Source organism: Sebastes umbrosus, chromosome 18 (genome assembly GCF_015220745.1).
Source record: "Sebastes umbrosus isolate fSebUmb1 chromosome 18, fSebUmb1.pri, whole genome shotgun sequence".
NCBI lineage: Eukaryota > Metazoa > Chordata > Actinopteri > Perciformes > Sebastidae > Sebastes > Sebastes umbrosus.
The window spans coordinates 2268770-2291114 of NC_051286.1; the positions used below are offsets into that span (position 1 = coordinate 2268770).

Consider the following 22345-nt stretch of genomic DNA (forward strand, 5'->3'; position numbering starts at 1 on the left):
GAATCAGTGGCTCAAAAACAACTAAAAACTCAGAGCACATCGAAGCTGTTTTCTCATATGAACTCCAGACAGCGTCCAGAGAATCAGGTCCGGACGTTGTCCGAAGTCAGGCACATTCTCACCTGCTGGAAATACTCCGTTTAGATGAAGGTTGGCGCCTGGGTAGAGCGTGCAGGACATGACACGATTACACCGCGGTCACGTAGAAGGTTCATAATTTGGTCATCGACAACTGAGATTCAACGTTGGTCCTTACCGACAGAAGTTCCTGAATCATTTGAAACATTTTCATTAGCGTCTTCGTGTAAATGATCCATTTTCTTCACCCTTGGATGTTTCTTTTCTTCAAGTTTAGCGCCAGCCGCATGATAGAAATGTCATCGACACGCCCACTTGCTTGTTGTTATTTTTGAGTAGTTTTTGTCACGGAAGTTCCGCACTTAAGTTACACCACTTCCGGTTTGGTATTACTTAACCACGACCCATTCCTAACCCTAATGCTCGGGCCAGACTGGGCCGGTACGTGACTGCTGCCTTCTTGAACTGCTGCGTATCTCACGCGTGTGGCGTTTCTGCTGCTGTCAGCCCTTTCTTTCTACATAGAATTTGCCTTTCATAATGACCAATTTTTTTTCATTATAAATGTAATTTATATTTATTTTAGGCAGAGAAAGGTTAAGAAACATGTGCTCATTTGTAAATAATAGTAATGATCCAAAATTAAAACCCCGTACTATATTCATTCATGGAGCTCTCCAAGTCACTGCATGTTCTACAACACGCCACACGCTGCTCACGTTCCCTGTGTGGCCCGGGGCTACCCAAGTGGTTTTGTTTCTTAATCCAAACTAAGCTGTTTCCTGTGAAGACGGAAGTTTATTTTGAAAAGATTGGAGCGTAAATTGACGCTGGACATATGAACCGTTGTATGAGGATACTTCTATTTGATTATTAATAATAATATAATTATTGTCCAGCTTTATGTGAGACTGAGCCTCGGCTGTGTATATTCAGTATCTGTGTGAGTGTGTTTTGCCAGAGAGTAAAGTGCCCAACAGCAAAATGACACACACAAACACACACACACATACACACACACACACGCACACACACATACACACACGCACGCACGCACACACACGCACGCACGCACGCACGCACGCACGCACGCACGCACGCACGCACGCACGCACACACACACACACACACACACACACACACTCACAGTTAATCATAATATGTGTGTTTGTGTTTGTTCAGTGATAGCAGGTAGTGTCTGGTTAAATAATTGATAGCAGGCGTCGATCAGAGACAAAGGTTCACCGCCACACACACACCCAAACACAGAGTCACGTTTTTGTTGTTGTGTGTGTGTGTGTGTGTGTGTGTGTGTATGTTACCTCTTAGCCTCGGGGGAAGCTTTAGAAACAACATGAACTGTAACTCGTCTGTTTCGGTGCTTCTGAGGCACCATCTTTAGGGGGAGATAGCAGGTCAACAGTAGATGTCACATAGAAGTGGTGTACATCATCTGAAAGCTGAGAACCTGGAGATTAATTTGAGATTTAGAACATTATGATAGAAGTATATGATGGTCATCCCCATGCTCTATTATGTCTCATAAGTTGTTGCAGCAATTTTTGGGGTTGATACCATTTATTACACAGATTTGGTGCAAAATTTAACCATTTTTTTACTACTCGAGAATTGATAAAAAATGATCAATAATCCCTCCAAAATACCACATTAAGACACCAAGACCTTGAGGAACACTATAGAAAAAGACATGCTGTGATTTGGAATCAAAAACTTTTGACATTTGGAGATTTCTGCAGGAATTGCATTTTTCAGGCGTTTAAATGGCGAGCACTTCTGTTGTGTAAACTGCTCAGAACCCCCTTATTGTCAATCTAGCTAGGAAAGCCATCCATCCTCTGAATGCTCTAGGTCTCTAGTCTGATCCATCCATCCTCTGAATGCTCTAGGTCTCTAGTTTGATCCATCCATCCTCTGAATGCTCTAGGTCTCTAGTTTGATCCATCCATCCTCTGAATGCTCTAGGTCTCTAGTCTGATCCATCCATCCTCTGAATGCTCTAGGTCTCTAGTCTGATCCATCCATCCTCTGAATGCTCTAGGTCTCTAGTTTGATCCATCCATCCTCTGAATGCTCTAGGTCTCTAGTTTGATCCATCCATCCTCTGAATGCTCTAGGTCTCTAGTCTGATCCATCCATCCTCTGAATGCTCTAGGTCTCTAGTTTGTGGCTGTAAAGTTTCATGAGGCTGTGATTATCCTAGAGGTCACCACAGGTCATTTTATACAGTGAGGTCAATGAAATGTCTCCTATGGGGACTAACATCATCACACATGAATACAGTTGGGCTCATTGGATCCACAAGAGTCTCAGCTTTACAGTGAGACCCAATCTATGTAATTCAGGACTGTTTAGGGACCCCAGTATGCAGAAATATTCAGATACACCATTTGAGTATAGGTTGACATAATCTACATATCTTGAGGTTGTAGGTCAAGGAACCTCTTTGAAAATGGCCATGCCAGTTTTTCCTCGCCAAAATTTAGTCCAACTTTTGAGCGTTATTTAACCTCCTTCCCGACATGGTAGCATGACCTGGTTTTCTAGTTCCATATGATATCTGTAGCTTCACTCTCGCTCTAAAACTGAACTTAGTAGATTCTCTGAAAGACAGTAATGCCAGTCGGGATCGCGGCCTGGTCTCAGAGGGTTAAGGTACATTTTGAACGGATAAAAAAAACGTGCAATTAATTTGCGATTAGTAATCGTAAAAGTCAGTCGGATTCATCATCTGGAGGTCGTTAATGTCTGCTTACAATTTTATGTCTGTCTAACAGCTGTTGAGATTTCTCTCCTCTTTTTCTTTTATTTTCCTGTTAATGGTCGTGCAACACCTTCATCTCTTCATCTCCAGGGCTGCTGGTAGATATCACATTATTTACAGTGTCATCCATTAATACAGCTGACCTCACATCCTCAGTGAATCAGTCATAGTGCCCTTGCGCAAGGCATCAACGGATAAGACAGAGAGAGCAAAAAAAGAGAGAGACAAAATGACGGATAAGCCGAGAGGAGGAGGAGGAGGAGGAGGAGGAGGATACACTCTTTGTCACGCACACATGCTAACGCTGTGTGAGGTTTCCCAGCGGTAACACACACGAGGAGGAGGAAGAGGAAGGAGCGTCTCTCTGCAGGCCTGCTGTTGATCGAGGGCTCCTGTCTCACATCAGAGTGCTCTGCTGCAGGCCTCAACCCAGCTGTAATGAGAACACAAGCAACGATCAATAGATGGAGATAGAGAGAGAGAGAGAGAGAGCTGTGATAACACATGTTGACTGTGTTTACTCTCCGTAGTGAACAGAGAGAAGGTTTTACTGAGGTGAGAGAGGTTTCAGTCTACTCATTATTTATCCTTCACCATTTGTCTTTGTTTCATCACTGAGCTTTACAAGTTGATACTTGCTTTAGAGACAAGGTGAGGATAGCTCTGTCTGTTGATTTAAAGCAGTTTGCGTTGTTTCAAGTCTTTCCACATTGTCACGTCACACATACAAATGGTTATTTAAACATTTCCTTCTGACTAGGGACTGACTCGGTATCGGTTCATTTTGCTGCAGTAAAGTGAGAGGTTTCCTAAAGGGACTCTGGTGCTCGGAAAAACACTTCCGCTTTTGTCCACAGGGCCAAAATCAACACACTATTAAAGCTCCTCGTCGTAGCTTTAAAGAAATAACCCTTAAATCGGAACGTTTCTTCCATCGTTGTGAAAAAGGTTAAATGCTCCTAACAGCCTCTACCGTAGTTTGTCTTGACTGAACACGTTACTCCCTCACTCCAACTTCTCTGAAACCAGGAGATGACCAACATGAACACAATGTCAGACCGAATAAGGAATGTTGGATGTTGAAGATGGACATCCAGATGTGTGTCTGACAGCTGGGTTAGAGGGTGTAACGGTGTAGCTCCCAGGCTCATGGTCCGGGGACTGAAGTGGGTCCCGGTGGTGTTGCTTAGTGACCACCGACCAGCTGATCTGGAAAGGAAATCGACCTTTCACTTCTTGAAAATTGCCAGTTTCCCTGTGATGTCGGCTGTGTGGGTGGTGTTACTGAATGAACTGATAGAAGGAGTGAAGCCAGGCGGAGCTGCAGAAAACTTAAAGGTTAGAAATAAATCTAAGTGTTCCCTGAAGCTTGTAAGACAGAAGCTGGCCGCGATGCAGTTTTGGTCTCTTTGACCTGTGATTGCTGAACTTTCAGATCCTGCAGGATTCAGATTGAAGCTTTTTGTTTTTATTTATTTGATAAATTGCTCCTGCTGTACAACACTCAGTCATGATCGCTCTTCTTTTTAATGAATCACGTTTAAAATAAATGAAAAAGATGCATTAATGCAGACAGTCCTTTGCATACATTGACTTATTTAAGTTTACATAACATGTCACTTGTAATTGGCTGCTTGTTAAACAGTTTGTAAACTCTAAATATTAAAAGCTCCAACATGAGATTTGTCGTCGTACCTGCAGGGAGACCTCCAGCTGTGAACATCCAGTAGATTACATCACTCAGATCATACATTTAGATTAATATATACATTATATATAAAATAAAGTTGTATAAAATAAGACTGTTGCTGAAAATAAAACACGACAAAAGCAGTTGTTAGTTCTTCTGGTGGCTGTTACGGATGGATGGATGGATGATAATGAGTTGTCAAACAGCGCTAGCTAGCATTAGCGCACGGTGGAGAATTGCTGCCTTATCTCCCCGTGGAGGCTTCCCCCTCTGGTGGCGTTTTGCAGTTAGCACGAGGAGGCTACTGCCGCCGCCGCCGCCGCCGCCTTTGAAGAGAAATCGAGTGATGGAGAGAAAGACGGAGATACGAGGGGGGGGGCAGATGGCGTCTCATTCCGATAAGCTTATCAGGATTTCCCATGCTCCTCGCTGCCTCTCCTCACATCTTCTCATGTTCCTCCTCCTCTTCCTCTCTCTCTCTCTCTCTCTCTCTCTCTCTCTCTCCTCTCATCCCTCTCTTCTTCTTCTTTGCTTCAACGCCACACAAGACCTCCAGCATCAGCAGGAGAGGAGAGAGGAGTCGTGTGTTTGTTAAGCTTCAATCTGCCCTCCAGACCTCCTCCAGTGTCATTTGTGGTGCCAGAGTTGCTCTCAGCTCTGCAACACATCCGATCTGCTTCAGTAAACAACAGCTCAAATAAAATCATACAACCTCGTTGGAGTCTGCAACAGAACGAACAACAAATGTTCAACACTTAGTGAACAAAAGATGCTTCGTTGTTAAAGACTTGCATCCATACCAGAGTTTGATTAACCCTCTGAGACGGACTCTACTGTCTTTCAGAGGCTCTAGGAGGTTCTCTGAAACTAAAAACTACAACACCTGAGGAATCCATCGGTACCAACCATGTCAACCATGTCATGCTACCATGTTGGGAAGGAGGTTAAATAACGCTCCAAAGTCGGGCTAAATTCTGGCGAGGAAAAACTGTCATGGCCATTTTCAAAAGGGTCCCTTGCCCCAACCGTGTCGTGCCGCGGCCCATGTAAAAGGTGCCAGAAGTCTGTGGCGATGTCGGCAACCCACCCGACCCGTCTTGATGCACGGACCAAGGAGTCTAACGCACGCGCGAGTCAGAGGGTGCAAGCAAAACCCTGTGGCGAAATGAAATTGAGGGACGGCGTGAGGTGGGAGCCTGTCTCACCCGCACCGTCGGCGAGGTGGAGCGTGAGGATCCGAAAGATGTTGACAAGGGTTAACGTCGCGCTGCTGTAAAGTGGTATCGGACCCGATACCGGGTACTGGTAAAATGCCTGCTCGCTCTCTCTTTTTATTCCACTCTGTTATTATAATGCAAAACACACACATGCACAAACAGTAATGTAGGACTGCGGTAGCGCCCGGGAGGTGAACTGGCACCTCTCCAGCTACCAGTTCCCGAGCCAAGTCCCCATGTACTGAGCTACTGATTTTGGATCTGGCTCCACGTGTGTGAAACCCCTTTTACCCGTAGCATCCACCATTCGTCCTCTTTCACTTCTGTTTTCTGTCGCTGTTGACAGAATTTAATGCAGAGCTGCAGTGAAAAGTTATCTCAGAATAAAAGCGGCATGACGTCTTTAGTCTGCATGTAATTCCTCTGGTTTGCTTGTGTTTCTCCACACGGCTGCTCTGCCAGCTCGCCTCGGTGGAGGACACCATCCAGCTGTGTGTGTGTGTGTGTGTGTTTCCAGCCCTGTGTGCCACTGTGCCAAGTCGTATTATAGATAAACTGTGGAGGTGGGTGATCTCCGCCTCATCCGTTAATGAAAACAATCATGTAAATCTGCGTGAATGCAGCAGCTCTCTCCGGCTTTTCATTTTGAACCCTTTTTTTTTGCTTCAGTCTCCCACACGCTCGCTGCGATCACATTCAGCCTCTCCTCTCTCAACATTTAGTGAGACGAGAAAGATGTTTTGAAATGCGTGGCGGGTGAGAGAAATGCCTCCGCCTCCAGCGAGGGGGGGATTAGCTGGAAGAGAAGCCATCAGCAACAGGAAGTTGGCATTTAAAACAGAAATGAAATGGCTCTTTTTGACCTCAGGAACTTTTCCAAGGACCTTTTTATGGAACCTGACTTCTTCCAAATGTGAAGTCTTGGTTCATTGTTTGAGACGCATTTTAGCCGGTTGTTGAAAAGGTGACTAAGTCCAAAAAAATGTCAGAAGAAAAAAAGTCTGAAAAATGTAGAAAAAAATGTCGGAAGAAAAAAAGTCTGAAAAAAGTAAAAAAAAATGTCAGAAGAAAAAAAGTCTGAAAAATGTAGAAAAAAATGTCGGAAGAAAAAAAGTCTGAAAAAGTAAAAAAAAATGTCGGAAGAAAAAAAGTCTGAAAAAATGAAAAAAAATGTCGGAAGAAAAAAAGTCTGAAAAATGTCAAAAAAATGCCGGAAGAAATAAAGTCTGAAAAAAGTCCAAAAAAATGTCGGAAGAAAAAAAGTCTGAAAAATGTAAAAAAAAAAATGTCGGAAGAAAAAAAGTCTGAAAAAAGTAAAAAAAAATGTCGGAAGAAAAAAAGTCTGAAAAATGTAAAAAAAAATGTCGGAAGAAAAAAAGTCTGAAAAAAGTAAAAAAAAAATGTCGGAAGAAGAAAAGTCTGAAAAATGTAAAAAAAAATGTCGGAAGAAAAAAAGTCTGAAAAATGTAAAAAAAAATGTCGGAAGAAAAAAAGTCTGAAAAAAGTAAAAAAAAATGTCGGAAGAAAAAAAGTCTGAAAAAAGTAAAAAAAAATGTCGGAAGAAAAAAAGTCTGAAAAATGTAAAAAAAAATGTCGGAAGAAAAAAAGTCTGAAAAAAGTAAAAAAAAATGTCGGAAGAAAAAAAGTCTGAAAAATGTCAAAAAAATACCGGAAGAAATAAAGTCTGAAAAAAGTCTGAAAAATGTAAAAAAAAAAAAAGGTCTGAAAAATGAATGTCCAAAAGAAAGGCAGAAGAAAAGTCTGATACTGGCATCATATGAAACTATAAAACCTGATGAATCCATCGGTACCAACCATGTCATACTAGCTTGTCATGAAGGAGGTTAAATAACGCTCTAAAGTTACGCTAAATTTTGGCGAGGAAAAACTGTCATGTCCATTTTCAAAGGGGTCCCTTGACCTCTGACCTCCAGATATGTGAATGTAAATGGGTTCTATGGGTACACACGACTACTAGATTTCTGGTATCGTGACATCCCTAATCGCGATTTACTATTTTAATTGATTGACTTTGAACCCCTCAGTGTAATAAAACAAACAAACAGCAAAGAAACTTTTAATCTACAGATTATATGTTCAAACTGTATGTTTTTAAATCTGATTTCTGATTCCTGTTTTTTCCTAAATACATAAACAGATGAATTCCCGTTAACAGTAAAGAGCTCTGTAGTGTTTCCCTCTTCACATCTCTCAGCATCAATTCACTGGCATCAGGTTTGTGTGTGTGTGTGTGTGTGTGTGTGTGTGTGTTGTACATCTGCAGGATTTTAAAGTTGTCTCGCATCAGTAAGAAGCTTACTGCATGTGGGAGTGTGTGTGTGTGTGTGTGTGTGTGTGTTAGCTGAACTTGCTGATACAGCAGAGATAGCAGGTGTAATAGAGCGAGACCCTTTTACAGAAGTCAGCCTCTAATGTGCTGCAGAACGCACACACACACACACACACGCACACACACGCACACACACACACCTCTACACACACCTACACTCTGTCTAGTTGGCACGTTTTCCACTTGAAGTGACGTGATGATGCCAGTGGAGCTTCCTCACACGGCTGAGAGGGGGAGTGTGTGAGCGAGGAAGAGGATAAATCAGAGGAGGAAGGGTTAAAATGAAGGAATCGATAAAGAGCGGGAGGATGCTGAGAGGAGGGTGTGTTGGGTTTTTCCATCCATCTGTTGGGATTAAAGAGGGAGCGGAGAGGATGAGGAGGAAAGAGAGGAAGCAGGATTAATCTGGTGGTCAGTAAACATCAGGTGATGCCAGCAGGAAGCTCCCTCGGTGCGCTCTTTAATCTCTTCCCTGCAGCAACAAATAGTCGGGATTTGTTCGGAGCTGCTAATTCAAACTCAAAATATTCCCACCAGTTTCCCTCCGGTGTTCACCGTGAGGGGACTTTTAGTTAGCGTTGTTTCAGAGTCACATAATCCTATTAAGGTTTAAATACATTCTCCCACCTCTACTTTAGACACCTCGTAGATATCATTTATATAGACATTTACAACATGTTATTTTCTTTAATCACGGTTGTGGTGACTTGTTTGGTGATTCAGGCTCGTGCGGTTAATCAAAATTAATCAATGTTGTTCCAGCACACAGTCAACAAAGAATATCGACTTTACAATAATCAAAATCAAAAGAGGCAAAACTCAAATAAAACTAGAATGGCACTCGGAGAGCGCAGACCTCCGCCAACGTGTGACTTTAGAAACAGATACCGCGAGGCGGTTGGCTTGTTATTAACACGGTGTGTTTCTGTGTAACGTGTCGGCGGATGCCTCTCTCATTCAGCAGCCTTGTTATGTCTGTATAACGTTACACTACGTTGTCTCTCATCCCGTCATCTACCGCTTTGTTCTTTCTCACCGCGGACGGCCAGCAGCTCCCGCACACACACGCGTCACTCTTTTACCCTGCGCATGTGTTCTACCCTGTGGTCTTAATGCTCAGGCTGATCGGAATCCGTAAAAAAATTCCTGAATTCAGCTCATGATCCGGATCGCCACTAAAATCTAATGGATTGTTCATTGTGCCACATCCCACCCCTCCAAACAATTTCATTCAAATCCATCACAAACTTTTGGAGCAATCCTGCCGACAGACAAACAAACCAACAAACAAACGCCGGTGAAAACATAACCTAATGATAAGCAAACATAGATTATCTAGAGGTTAACGTTAAACGTTTTAGAACTGCCTCTCGTTGGCGTCTTCAGCTTCAAACTGCCCAGTTTTGACGGCAGACTGAGGCCGTCACTGTGACGTTGGCATAAAGACTGCAGAGTTTGAATAAAACCTCTCAGAACCTGCTGGCTGTGAAATTAATGACGGAGAGGAGGAGGAAGAGGAGGAGAGAGGAGGAAGAGGAGGAGGAGGGAGGAGAACAGAGTGTAAAGGTTCTGCTTTATGATTGTCGCAGTGTGTTGGCAGACCCTCAACCTCTGCCCAGGAACACACACACACACACACACACACACACACACACTGTTGGGTTGATGCCACAATGAAGTGGTCCCTGAAATGAGTGTTCACAAGAGAATAAGTTATACTGGGAATCACACACAGTCAAATAAAACCTGAAGGAACTCAACACTTGCAGCCGTGTTCCCCTCTATTAACCTCTTCTGTCTTTCTTTCTTTCTTTCTTTCTTTCTGTCTCTAGTTATATTTACATATATATATACTGTATATGACCAAAGTGCCAGTGAGCAGGGCAGTCCAGCTGCTCAGTGGTCCCCAGTATGGGCTGTGGTTTTAACGGGCATGCTGGGTAAACCTCTTTCTGTATCTCTCTCTCTCTCTCTGTCTGCTTTCAGGCGACGGGACACTCAGAGTTTGGGATGTGAAAAGCGCCGCGTGTCGATTGGCCATCCCGGCGCACAAGGCTGAGATCCTCAGCTGTGATTGGTGCAAATATGACCAGGTAACCGCCCACCTCGTGCTGCACCTCTGGCTTTACTGTGGTTTTTATTAGGGCTGTCAATCGATTAAAATGTTTAATCGCGATTAATCACACTTTTTTTATCAGTTCAAAATGTACCTTAAAGGGAGATCTGTCAAATATTGAATACTCTTATCAACATGGGAGTGGGCAAATATGCTGCTTGGCCACAAGCTAGTATGACATGGTTGGTACCGATGGATTCTTCAGGTTTTCTAGTTTCATATGATACCAGTATCTTCACTCTAGCTTTAAAACTGAGCCCGCTAAGACCTAAAAATTGTTGCGTTAATGCGTTAAAGAAATTAAAGAAATTTGTGTTAACGCGTTATTATCACGTTAACTTTGACAGCCCGAATTCTTATCTATGACAAATGTAGTTTATGTAAGAACTGGATGGACCATCCTTAAGTATTAACACATCTATCCAAGGTGCGTGTAATCGAAATACATTTCTATATAACAGGTTTGTTCTAGTTAAAGATGCCACATGCAGTGTAGTTTGAAATGAAGCTGATCAGGTTCAGTCCACCATCGATGTATTTAATAAGCTTCATTCTCCATTAAAGTAGCCACATTTATTTTAGTTGAAAATGCATTTATAAATGTAGTACTTTGTGAGTTTTTATGAGTTTTTATGATAATGTTGTAATTGTTGTCTGTCTGCAGAATATCGTGGCCACCGGGTCAGTGGACTGCAGTGTGTGTGTGTGGGACCTGAGGAACGTCCGACAGCCTGTCAATCAACTGCTGGGACACACCTACGCCATCCGCAGAGTCAAGGTACACACACACACACACACACACACACACACACACATGCACGGTGATATAACGTTAACGTTATACGTGTAGCCGACGCTACGACTGTAGAGCACCCAGATACTGACATTTCTGTTCACTGCATTGAAACGGCCCCGATGGAGCTGACCATGGATGGATAAAGAGAACGGAGCTGACGGGAGAGCTAGAGACCACCTTGGAGAAGTTACAGGAAGTAGACACTTGGGACTACGTCCGGTTTTCAAAATAAGGTGTTCAAAAAAGGGAACTGTATATACTAAATACAGAAATAAGATTGATTGGATTATATTCACCAGAAGTATAAAACATTACATGTCCCTTACAAATTAAAAAGAAAACACCACTAATCTGTGAGGGAAATGTCTTTATTCTTTGATTTTTGGGTTGCTGGATAATCAATAACTCCTGACAATAACTGATATATTTGACTTCAGGACATCTCTGACTACATACATGCTGAAAATCAAACACTTTAATGGATTAATTTAGATATTTTACAAAGTAAAAGTCCCTAGAAGTGTATGTTTCAACTTTTCCCCCTATGATCTAGTGTTAAAAAAGTTAAATCAGAAAAATCGCAATAAATTGTAATATCGAATCACAATACTTAAAAATTGCAACACATATCGAATCGGCACCCAAGTATTGTGATAGTATTTAATCGGTAGGTGTGCATGGAGAGGCAAAACCTGTCACACGAATCTCCCACGAAGGTGTGACGTCACTTTGGCCGTGTGGACGCTCCCGGCCCTTTGCAGATGAGTCGAGCACAAATCACGCCTCAGAATCAAAAGCAAAATGTGTGTGTGGTGGCAGAGACACAGTCCAGGGTCTGACAGCATCAAAACACCCACTTAAATGGACCTAATAAGACCACACACACACACACACATGCACACGCGCACACACACACACACACACACACACACACACACACACACACAAAGACAGCTGCAGAGGAGTTCCCAAACACATACCACTTACTCGGTTTAGACACATGTCACTTCACACACACACACACTGACGTCATGAATACACACACACACACACACACACACACACACACACACGCATACACACACACACTCACCTGAGTTCACCCAATCAAGCAGCTGTCTTGCTCAAGCTGGTGTTTTCTAGGTGACAGGTGTCACTAATCGATCGAGACTCTAAAAACTGTGTTTGTGTTTTGTCAATGTTTGCAAATCCGTCTGCTCGTATCGATTTCACTGGAGGAAGCAGACAGGAAGTGAAGTGATTGATCACGATTAGCAGAAGAAGAAGAGAAAAGAGATGAAAATAAACTGACAGACGGAGACACTTACTGTACCGTACAACTGTTAAAAGTGAATTTTAAAATACATTTTGGATCTTATTTTAGTAGCTTTGTCATCATTATCACAACGTTCACCTGCTGTACTTACCGTTATTGTAAGTGCACAGTTTTCCTGTTGCAATGAGGTATGATTGCTGACGTTTCATTTCCAAATAGAGTGGTTTAGACTGCTGCTGAAGCTGGTGATGAAAATATTATCAGAACTAGGGCTGTTAATGGATCACAGTAGTTAATCACGACTAATCGCAATTTAATCGCACGTTTTTTATCTGTTCAAAATGTACCTTAAAAGGAGATTTGTCAAGTATTTAATACTCTTATCAACATGGGAGTGGACAAATATGCTGCTTTATGCAAACGTATGTATATATGTATTGTTGGAAATCAACTAACAACACAAAACAATGACAGATATTATCCAGAAACCCTCACAGGTACTGCATTTACCTGCAATCCAAAAGTTTTGTTTGCGAAACTAAAAGTTTTTTTTTCGAAAATAAAAGTTTTGTTTTCGAAACTAAAGGTTTTGTTTGCGAAACTAAAAGTTTTGTTTATGAATCCAAACGTTTTGTTTGCGAATCCAAAGGTTTTGTTTGCGGAACTAAAGGTTTTGTTTGCGAAACTAAAAGTTTTGTTTGCGAATCCAAAAGTTTTGTTTGCGAAACTTAAAGTTTTGTTTGCGGAACTAAAGGTTTTGTATTCAAACTAATGAACACATTCTATCGTATCCTGATGATCGTCTCTGGCGTTAACAATTTCAGACGTCATTTCCGTCTTCAAGCTCGGGACCGTAAAGCGTCCGACGGTGGAGGTGGGCCTGAGCCTGCAGCTCTGCAGCTGGACCCTTCTCTATATCAGAGGAAAGTACTGGAGACAGTCGGTGTTGAACTCTACTTTTCTTCTGTTAGACATACGCATTAAGAGGAAAGTGCTCCCAGATGATGTTGTTCTACATCATCACAGCTGCTCTTTTGCTTTGGTAACAAATGACTTCTTGCTGATGATACCAATAAAGCATCTGTACGTTTAACTGAGAGGAAAGAGAAGGAGAGGGACGGCAGCGGAGAGAGAAAGGTGTTTGAATCTGCCCGATAAGAGAGGTGAAACCGTCGGAAGCGGAGAGGTGGAACAAATGAACGAATAAATTAATTTAGGAGCGCTTTAGCCGGCAGCCGGTGAAATTACTCTCCGTGGACTCTTCTCAGCCTCTCTGTGTCGCTACGATCCTCTAACTGCTGAGCAGAACACTCCGGCTCGTCCCGCCTGAAGGCGTTTTTCACTTTGATTGAAAGAATTTCACATATTTTAACATTCACAGTTTCCTTTTACAAGATGAGGGACGGCCTCCAGCTGCAGCCCCGAAAACAGACTTCAGTACAACATGAAACGTTACTCAGCAGGATGCAAAACATTCAGCAGAACAAACTGTCAACAGCGCTGCAGGTGGTCTGCTTTCTCATTTGTACTTTGAAAGAGCTTCTCGCTTCATTCTTCTTCAGAGAAACTTAAACCAACAGAAATATGAAAGACTCACTAGAAAGATCTATAACTGGGACTTCCCTGGATTTGTGAGGGGAAACCTTTATTTTCTATGATTCATTTTTCTTTTTTTCATTCATCTGTTGATGTTTGGTGCAAACCGAAAGTACTAGTACTTTTACTTTTAACTTTACGTACATTTAGCTAATAATACTAGTGAATTTTACTCAAGTAGATTTGTAATGGAGTATTTTTATCTCTCCACCACAACATTCATGAATAAGAACACAAACAAATGACCTTCATTTCGTATTGGAAATACAGAAATGTGAAATAATGTAACAGATAAAGAACATTATTTTAGCATTTTATTAAAGATAATATTTTTTTTATTCCTCTTTCTGCAGTTTTCTCCGTTCAGTAAGACGGTGGTGGCGTCCTGCTCGTACGACTTCACTGTCAGGTAAGATACACCTTTAGTACTTGTGTAGTTTTCTGAGTCTCTTTCTATCTCTTAATATCTCTTTCTATGTCTTTGTCCTGATCATGAAGCGCTGTGTGAACTTACAGTTCTTTAAGTGAAGTTGTCATCGGCTTCTTTGCAGTTGTGTTTTATTGTGAAACACCGGTCTGAAGTGTGCGTGGAACTTATTTAGCATTAACGACGCGTGGAAATGAAGGAGGTTTTACAGGTTTAAGTGAATGCGTTTGCACAAAGTAATTTATAGTAAACATTAGAGAGGAAACGCAAACAGAGCGGCTGAGTTGGAAATTTTCACACTACTGTATATTTATTCACACATCAATGTGGCTCAGAGGGTAGAGCAGGTTGTCCACCAATCGGGAGGTTGGTGGTTCGATACCCGGCTGCTCCGGGTCATATGTCGTGTGTCCTTGAGCAAGACACTTAACCCCAAATTGCTCCCGAAGGCATAGCCATCGATGTGTGAATGAGTATTTAGATTAGATCCTGATGGGCAAAGTTGGCACTTTAGTAGCCTCTGCCATCAGTGTATGAATGTGTGTGTGAATGGGTGAATACTGACATGTAGTGTAAAGAGCTTTGAGTGGTCGGAAGACTAGAAAAGCGCTTTATAAGTCCAAGTCCATTTACCATTTTACCATTTACCAGTGCTTTTAATATAAATCAAGTATCCTTAACATCACAGCTGAGCATCGGCTATGCGTTTTGTCTTCTGTTCCAGGCATCCGTTGGTTTTCATTCATTTCTGTGCAATATAAAAACCTTTATAAATATAAACCTTTAGCATTGTTGTGAAGTTGCTTGAGTTGTTTAATCATCTCAGTGAACATAAAGTCAACATTTTATTTTTTCAAAGTTAGATTAAATTTGTGGACTACGGGTTTAAAGCCTTGAGTCGCAATCTTGGTTTTTGCCCAACGCAATCTTGGTTTTTGGCCGTCACCATCTTGGTTTTTGGCCGAGGAGTCGCCCCCTGCTGGCTGTTAGAGAGAATGAAGGTTTAAAACACTTCATTGGCTTCACCTCTCAGACCCGGAGGTTGTTACCTGGATATAATAGAAACATTTGACTATTTGAAACCAACTTTTAGAGGTTAAAAGTCTGCAGCAGCAGCAGCAGCGGCGGAGGAGGATGTGGTCTCCAGCACGGAGTCGTGTTTCTGCTTACCTTCCTTTTCTTTCAATTACCATCCATAGTGGATGAATGGTGTCATCCTAGAAGTAGTAATGAGTAAGGACACTGTGATAATGTGTGATTAAGTTAACTGGTGTGTGAGATGGAGAGAGAGAAAGAGAGGGGGAGAACGATGGAGACAAGGTGAGCTGCAGAGTTAATAAAATCTGTAATATCAAGCAAGACTGCCTCTGTGTGTTTTATTAGAATATGCTACTTCATAATCTCACCCTTTCTCTCTCTCTCTCTCTCTCTCTCTCTCTCTCTCTCTCTCTCTCTCTGCGTTTCAGTGGGAGTTTCTGCAGGGTTTTAAATTTAACTTAAAGTCTGTTCTGTTCTATAAAACCTGTCTGTATGTCTGTCCAAAACAGTCTCACAGCAGTCCGTGAAATAGTCACAAAATGTAATCTATTTGGAGTTCTTTTGAGTCGTGCTTGTCTGTTTTTTCATCATTGTAAATTGAAGATCTTTGCGTCTTTGGCTCGTCGGGCAAAATAAGCAATTTAAAGACGTCACCGCTAGCTCTGGGAAAATGTAATGAGCATTTTTCTCTATTTTATGGGCGTTCTTGACAGATCAATCAATAATACAATTAATCAGGATGACAAGGATTTAGTCAGGGCTTCTGGGAGTCTTATCCTAATTGGGAATTTGCATTTTTCTTTAAATTGTCTTTAAGTCTCCGATGCCGAGGGGCACCTACCAATCGACGGTATTTGACGAGATGGGAGCGAGAATGTGTTGTGTGCGTCGGTATCAGACGCCGAGCGACGTGACAAAGCGTCGGTATTTGACGCTCTGGGAATGAAACCGGGCTGAAATGACACAGTTTAACTTCTGTTGTCGCTGACGAGATTAGAAACAAAAGATGGAAGGATGATCGGGGGCAAGTTAAAAGAGGAGTGATGCTGAAATAAATGTCAGGTGTTGGATATCTTAAATGATGGAGAGAGAGTGAGAGAAAGAGAGAGAGAGAGAGAGAGAGAGAGAGAGAGAGAGAGAGAGAGAGAGAGAGGAGGGAGGCAGTTTAAGTGCCAAAGAGAAAGAAGGAAGGCTGAAAGATAAATGTGGTGAGAGCTGGCTCTCTACCAAAACTTGTGTTTTATCGATCCGAGCTTTCATTGGCTCAAATACTCAATGCTGAGTACTGATTTCATTATAGGCTGCCCACACACACACACACACACACACACACACACACACACTGGGGGTTAAGGTCGTCTTTGTAAGGTAAGAAAACAGCGTCCGCAGTAATAATCCTCAGAAACAAATCCAAAAGTACCAAAGAACATTTATTTGTGATTTCCAGGAAGAAGCCCCGAGGCTGCAAAACAAAATAAAATACGATTGCTGAGCATAAAACTAATGCATAGAAATAATTCATGACAATTCAATTTTGTAGCGAGGGAGGTTTGCTGAATACAAAACGCTATTTTACAACACGCTGCCTCTCACTGACTCATTCACACCTGTTGCCTGTCTGTTACAGAGCAGTCTGATCTTCAGGTGAGGGTCTGGATGATTAAACCTCAAGTCACTGATGCCCCCGTTAGGCCACTCCTTCCTCTGCTACGTAATGTTACTCACATGAGTCGTATTAAGTTAAACAACGGTCAAAATCAAAGCAGCAGAGGTCGAGATATCCTGACTTTAAATCTCTAATGTGGATAGGCATTAAATCACAGAGAATTATCATGAACTCTGCAGATCTAAGGAGAGTTTTAGCCCCTTAACTAGGAACCTTTGGAGGAGAGATGCCCAAATATTTCCTTTGGGGAGCCAAAACGGACTTAACGGTATTGTTAACATGCAAAATTGCACTAGGATCCCAAGTTTCCATTGAAATGCCTTTTGTTCGTGTGCAACCGTCACTGCCTCTCCTTGATTTTTGTTACCTGACTTGCACGAAGCTAACTTCCTGCGTCATTCCGCCCGCCGTTCTCAGTATATGAAAATAATTAATAGTTACATATTTAAGGAGTGATTTTACCTCATAATTTTTTTTAAATGATTTATATTATATATTTTTTAAATTCATATTTATTTTGTATTTTCGCTACAAACATGTGTCGGGCCAAATCGAACCTTACGGTGTGTCAACTGTTTTAGAAGAACGCATTGCATTTCGACTACAGGGACCAGTGTCTAAATTAAGTTCCAGGGACATTATTTTAACCCCCAAAATGTCCCTGGTCAGGTGGTACTTTCTGAAAGTTCAGGAACTTTAAGGGTTGGTTGAGTACTCGCGATTCACAGGACGGTAGTAATGCACAAGTTATTAATAACTTACAGAAACTTTGCGTGCAATAGCCCACCTTCCACCATCTCTTCCTCTCTCTCTCTGTCTCTGTCATGTGATGCCCTATCAAGAGGGCGTGGTCATTTCACGTATTTACGAGATTACGTTGCACAGTACGCTTATCATCTCTGTCCTTGACTCAGACTTCAGTCCTTGAAAATTGATTGACGCATATATTTGCAGGTCAGGGCGGTGCGGATTGGCTCTCTTAACGGGTTGGGTGATAAAAAAAAACCTGACCCGTGCATCACTACAGGACCGCCGTTTAAAAAAAATCTGCATCTTGAGACCAACCAGTCAGTCATGTGAGATTTTGAGCCAGACTAGTTGCAGGATACAGGAAGTTGTCTCTGGTCTCTGGCTCGCTTGAGCGGAGGAGTTGTAGTTTCGTAGCATTTATTCACCGACAAATAAACTATACACACACTGCTACACCTACGTTCACAGCTAGAACGCCACCAACAACCTCACACTCACCGCCAACACACACACACGGTCTGTTGGAAACTCGCTAAAGTTACGCAGACTACGTGTGCGGCGGCGGCGAGCACGAAGCCTCCGGCAATGCTAGAGCTGCTAACGTAGCACAAACACACACACTGTTTGTTGGACACTCGCTAAAGTTCCGCCGGGCAGACACACAGCTGACAACCTGCTAAACTAAACTAAATGTGCGGTGGAGACTTTTACTGGGAAAGTGGCTGCATGTCCGCGACACTACACTGCACAAGTTAACGCTCCCGGACGGTGAACTGGGGACTCCCGTCAACCAATATCTGTTGTCCTCCTGTAGCTGGCGCACCGCTGCATGGGAGGCACAAATCTTGTCTGTTAACGGTTAATAATCGGTTAACCAGGGTCGGTTATCGGTTAAGAACATTTTTCAAAATGAGCATCCCTAGTTCCTGGGATTAAAAGTCCCGGAGCTATAGTTCTGATTCTGTCTGGTTCAGTTTCAGTGTTTCCAGCTGTTTCCATCAAACAAGCTCTGATAAAGCCGCTGAATACACTTCCTGCTCAGCAGCAAACAGCAGACGGACACCGTTAGAGACTAGCTGGGGAACACGGTGGAGCATTTAGCTGCTAAAGAGACACATATTATTCTCAAGAGCTCTCTTAAAAAGACAGACGTAATGAAGTGAAACCTGAAACATCCTCAGCTCGTTTCCTCAGAAACTCACCAGATTGTGTCGGTGCAGATAGAGGAACCTTTTTTTTTTTAAGCATTCATCGTACATCTTTAATTTAATCTTGCACTCGCTGGTGTTCTCCTTTATTAACTCAGGCTTCTGTCCGTTCTCTGAGATAATCCTTAATCCATTCATTACCGCCGTGATAGCACGGTGTCAGTGGGTTTACTTCATCTGATGTTATCTCAGTAAAACACTGTGAACGGGACGGAGCCGGGGCTACCCATGGTCCTGCACGTTGTTGTGTGTGTGTGTGTGTGTGTGTGTGTGTGTGTGTGAGTGTGTCACGTGGGTTTGTTTTCTGTTAAACAATCTAAACACAAAGGCGATCAAGCTAATTATCACCTGTTCTTCGTGTGCGTGTGTGTGTGTGCGTGTGTGTCCTCTCAGCATCGATCATGACTGAGTGCATGAGGCTCTAATCACCTCATTATCAAGGAGACTCTTTACATCGTTAGTCTCTTCTTTGTCTGTTGATCAGCTGCACTGCTTAACTTTTATTGATTATGATAACTGGCTTTCAAAGTTAACGCGATAATAATGCAAATCGGTTTGAACGCCACTAATTTCTTTAACGCATTAACGCGACTTGCGGTTTTTAGGTTGTAGCGGGCTCAGTTTTAAAGCTAGAGTGAAGATACTGGTATCATATGAAACTAGAAAACCTAATGAATCCATCGGTACCAACCATGTCATACTAGCTTGTCGTGAAGGAGGTTAAATAACGCCCCAAACATGCGCTAAATTTTGGCGAGGAAAAACCTTTTCAAAGCCATTTTGAAAAGGGGTCCCTTGACCTCTGACCTCCAGATATGTGAATGAAAATGGGTTCTATGGGTACCCACGAGTCTCCCCTAACCAGGTTAGTCCCATTGAGATTAAGAACCTCTTTTCCAAGGGAGACCTGGCCAAGACAGTCAGCAGCATGAACATAAAGTTTCAGACAGAGACACAAACACTAAAAGCACTAACATTTGCATTAAAAGAGAACTATCTAAAGACAAATGGGGGACAAAAAGGAACTTTTCTGTGAGTCAGCTGTACAACAACGGAAGCTAAAAACATTGGCATGCCATAGAGTCTGCTTCTAAAGCCTTCATTTTAGATTTAAACATGTTTAATGATAAGAGCTCCTTGATTTTCAGGTACTTTTGGAGCAAATTCCAGGCTGAGGGTGCAGAATATGCAAACACACTTTCCCTCAATTTTTGTCCGAGCTTTTGAGACAGAGAGCACAAATAAGTTCTGTGAACGCAGTGAATACTGTCCACAGTTTTTCTGCGTAATAAAAACACTGAAGTAGTGTGGGAGCAGACGCAGATTCACCTTATATATATATATATATAAAATATATTTATAAAGATGTACCAATGGGCAAGCCTACGGGTTGCCAGTGCAGGCCATCCCACCCGAGAGTACAACTCACAGCGGTGAGTCAGAGCTTTACAACCTGAAATGAACCTCAAGGATGCATGGTGAGCTACATCAACCATATGAAGGCACTGAGCAGAAGGGTGCATGTACGAAACATCTCTATAATCTAAAACCGGTAAAAATGTTGTAGAAACAAGACGTTTTAAAAGAAAAACAAAACTTGTTTCGAAAATAAAAACTCAGTTTTAGCCTCAGATTTTTTTTACAAGGTACAGCACATGTGGTTTAAAAGTAAGGGAGTCATCAATCAATTATGTCCTTTACAGACATGCCCACTTTATGATCATCACATGCAGTTTGGGGCAAGTCATAGTCAAGTCAGCACACTGACACACTGACAGCTGTTGTTGCCTGTTGGGCTGCAGTTTGCCATGTTATGATTGGAGCATATTGTTTTATGCTAAATGCAGTACCTGTGAGGGTTTCTGGATCAATATCTGTCATTGATTTGTGTTGTTAATTGATTTACAATAAGAAATATATAAATACATTTGCATAAAGCAGCATATTTGTCCACTCCCATGTTGATAAGAGGATTAAATACTTGACAAATCTCCCTTTAAGATACATGTTGAACAGATAATAAATGTGTGATTATCTATTTTAATCACTAATAGGATTTCCTGTCCTGTTCAACATTATGAAAACACACTTCTTCTATGTAATAAATACATAATACCTACCTAGCTACATAACATTCTATGTATAGACTTTCTCCTATATTATATAACAGCTCTTGAATTGCTCCACTAAGACCTGTTGAAATGAAGCCGTCCATCATGTGAAGGTGTATTAAATCTTAAATCTGAGCGCCCCCTCGTCCACCTGTCGGTGTATTCAGCTCGTTGCACCTTCCGCTGTGTAAACTCACACACACCTGCTTCTGTCGGCCTTCCTGTGTGCTGTAACACGCACAAATACTGAACTAATCCACCTGCACACACACAAAGAACAAGACATGAATGCACACATGCAAATACATCTGAGCACACACTCTTCTATAGCCAGCCACATGTACACACAGAGTTCTATTAATCCTTTCTCATATACCTCATATCCGCTCGCCGCCCACCTCCTCCTCTCCTCTTTGTTTATCCAGTCGTAGTCTTGACAGTCTCAGTTTGGAGTGCAGCGTTCTGAATGCTCAGATGCCATCAGTTCTTCTGATTCAGTTCTGTACTCTACTATTTGATTCATCCATGTTCCTCAACCCTTTCTGCTGTTTGATGTTATAATGTATGGAGGATGGAACCTGACAAAATCTAAAATAAATAAATGTCATTAAATGAAACAAAAATAATATTAAAAGTAAATATAGCCATTAATTTATTGATCAAATATGACATGAATTTATATTTTTGTTTTAGTTTGCTACTTTATTTGCTTATCTTTGTATTAATTATCTTATTTATGTACTTTTTGGTTTGATTTTCCCTTTTATTTATTTATGTATTTATTTTTATTAATTTTAAAACAATTTATTTATTTTTTATTGATTTATTGATTTAAATGTATTTATATATTCATGCATTTATTTTTATTAATTTTAAAACAATTTATTTATTTTTTATTGATTTATTGATTTTAATTTATTTATTTATTCATGCATTTATTTTTATTAATTTTAAAACAATTTATTTATTTTTTATTGATTTATTGACTTTAATTTATTTATATATTCATGCATTTATTTATTTTATATTTATTTATTTTTTTATGTATGATTTTCCCTTTGCATTTCACCCCTTCATTTACGTATTCCACTAATAAAAACCTGCTAACATTTTCAGCGATGCTATAGGGGCATAGCTCGTGGGATGTCAGTTGGACCACCATAGACTGAAATATCTCAACAACTACTGGATGGTAGTATTCTTCCTTGTGATTTCCAGCCTTGACCGCTCTGGAAAAATAATGT

At 41.5% G+C, this 22345-nt stretch overlaps 1 protein-coding gene across 5 annotated transcripts in view; it reads left to right on the forward strand.

Annotated features, from left to right (window-relative positions):
• The window catches only part of pex7 (peroxisomal biogenesis factor 7), a 50371-nt gene that overhangs the window by 7781 nt on the left and 20245 nt on the right, over positions 1-22345 (forward strand). For all 5 annotated transcript variants that reach the window (XM_037750471.1, XM_037750472.1, XM_037750473.1 and 2 more), the window contains 3 exons: positions 10104-10210; positions 10898-11011; positions 14255-14310. In XM_037750471.1, coding sequence (XP_037606399.1) covers positions 10104-10210; positions 10898-11011; positions 14255-14310 — 277 coding nt within the window. The remainder of the gene's footprint in view (positions 1-10103; positions 10211-10897; positions 11012-14254; positions 14311-22345) is intronic.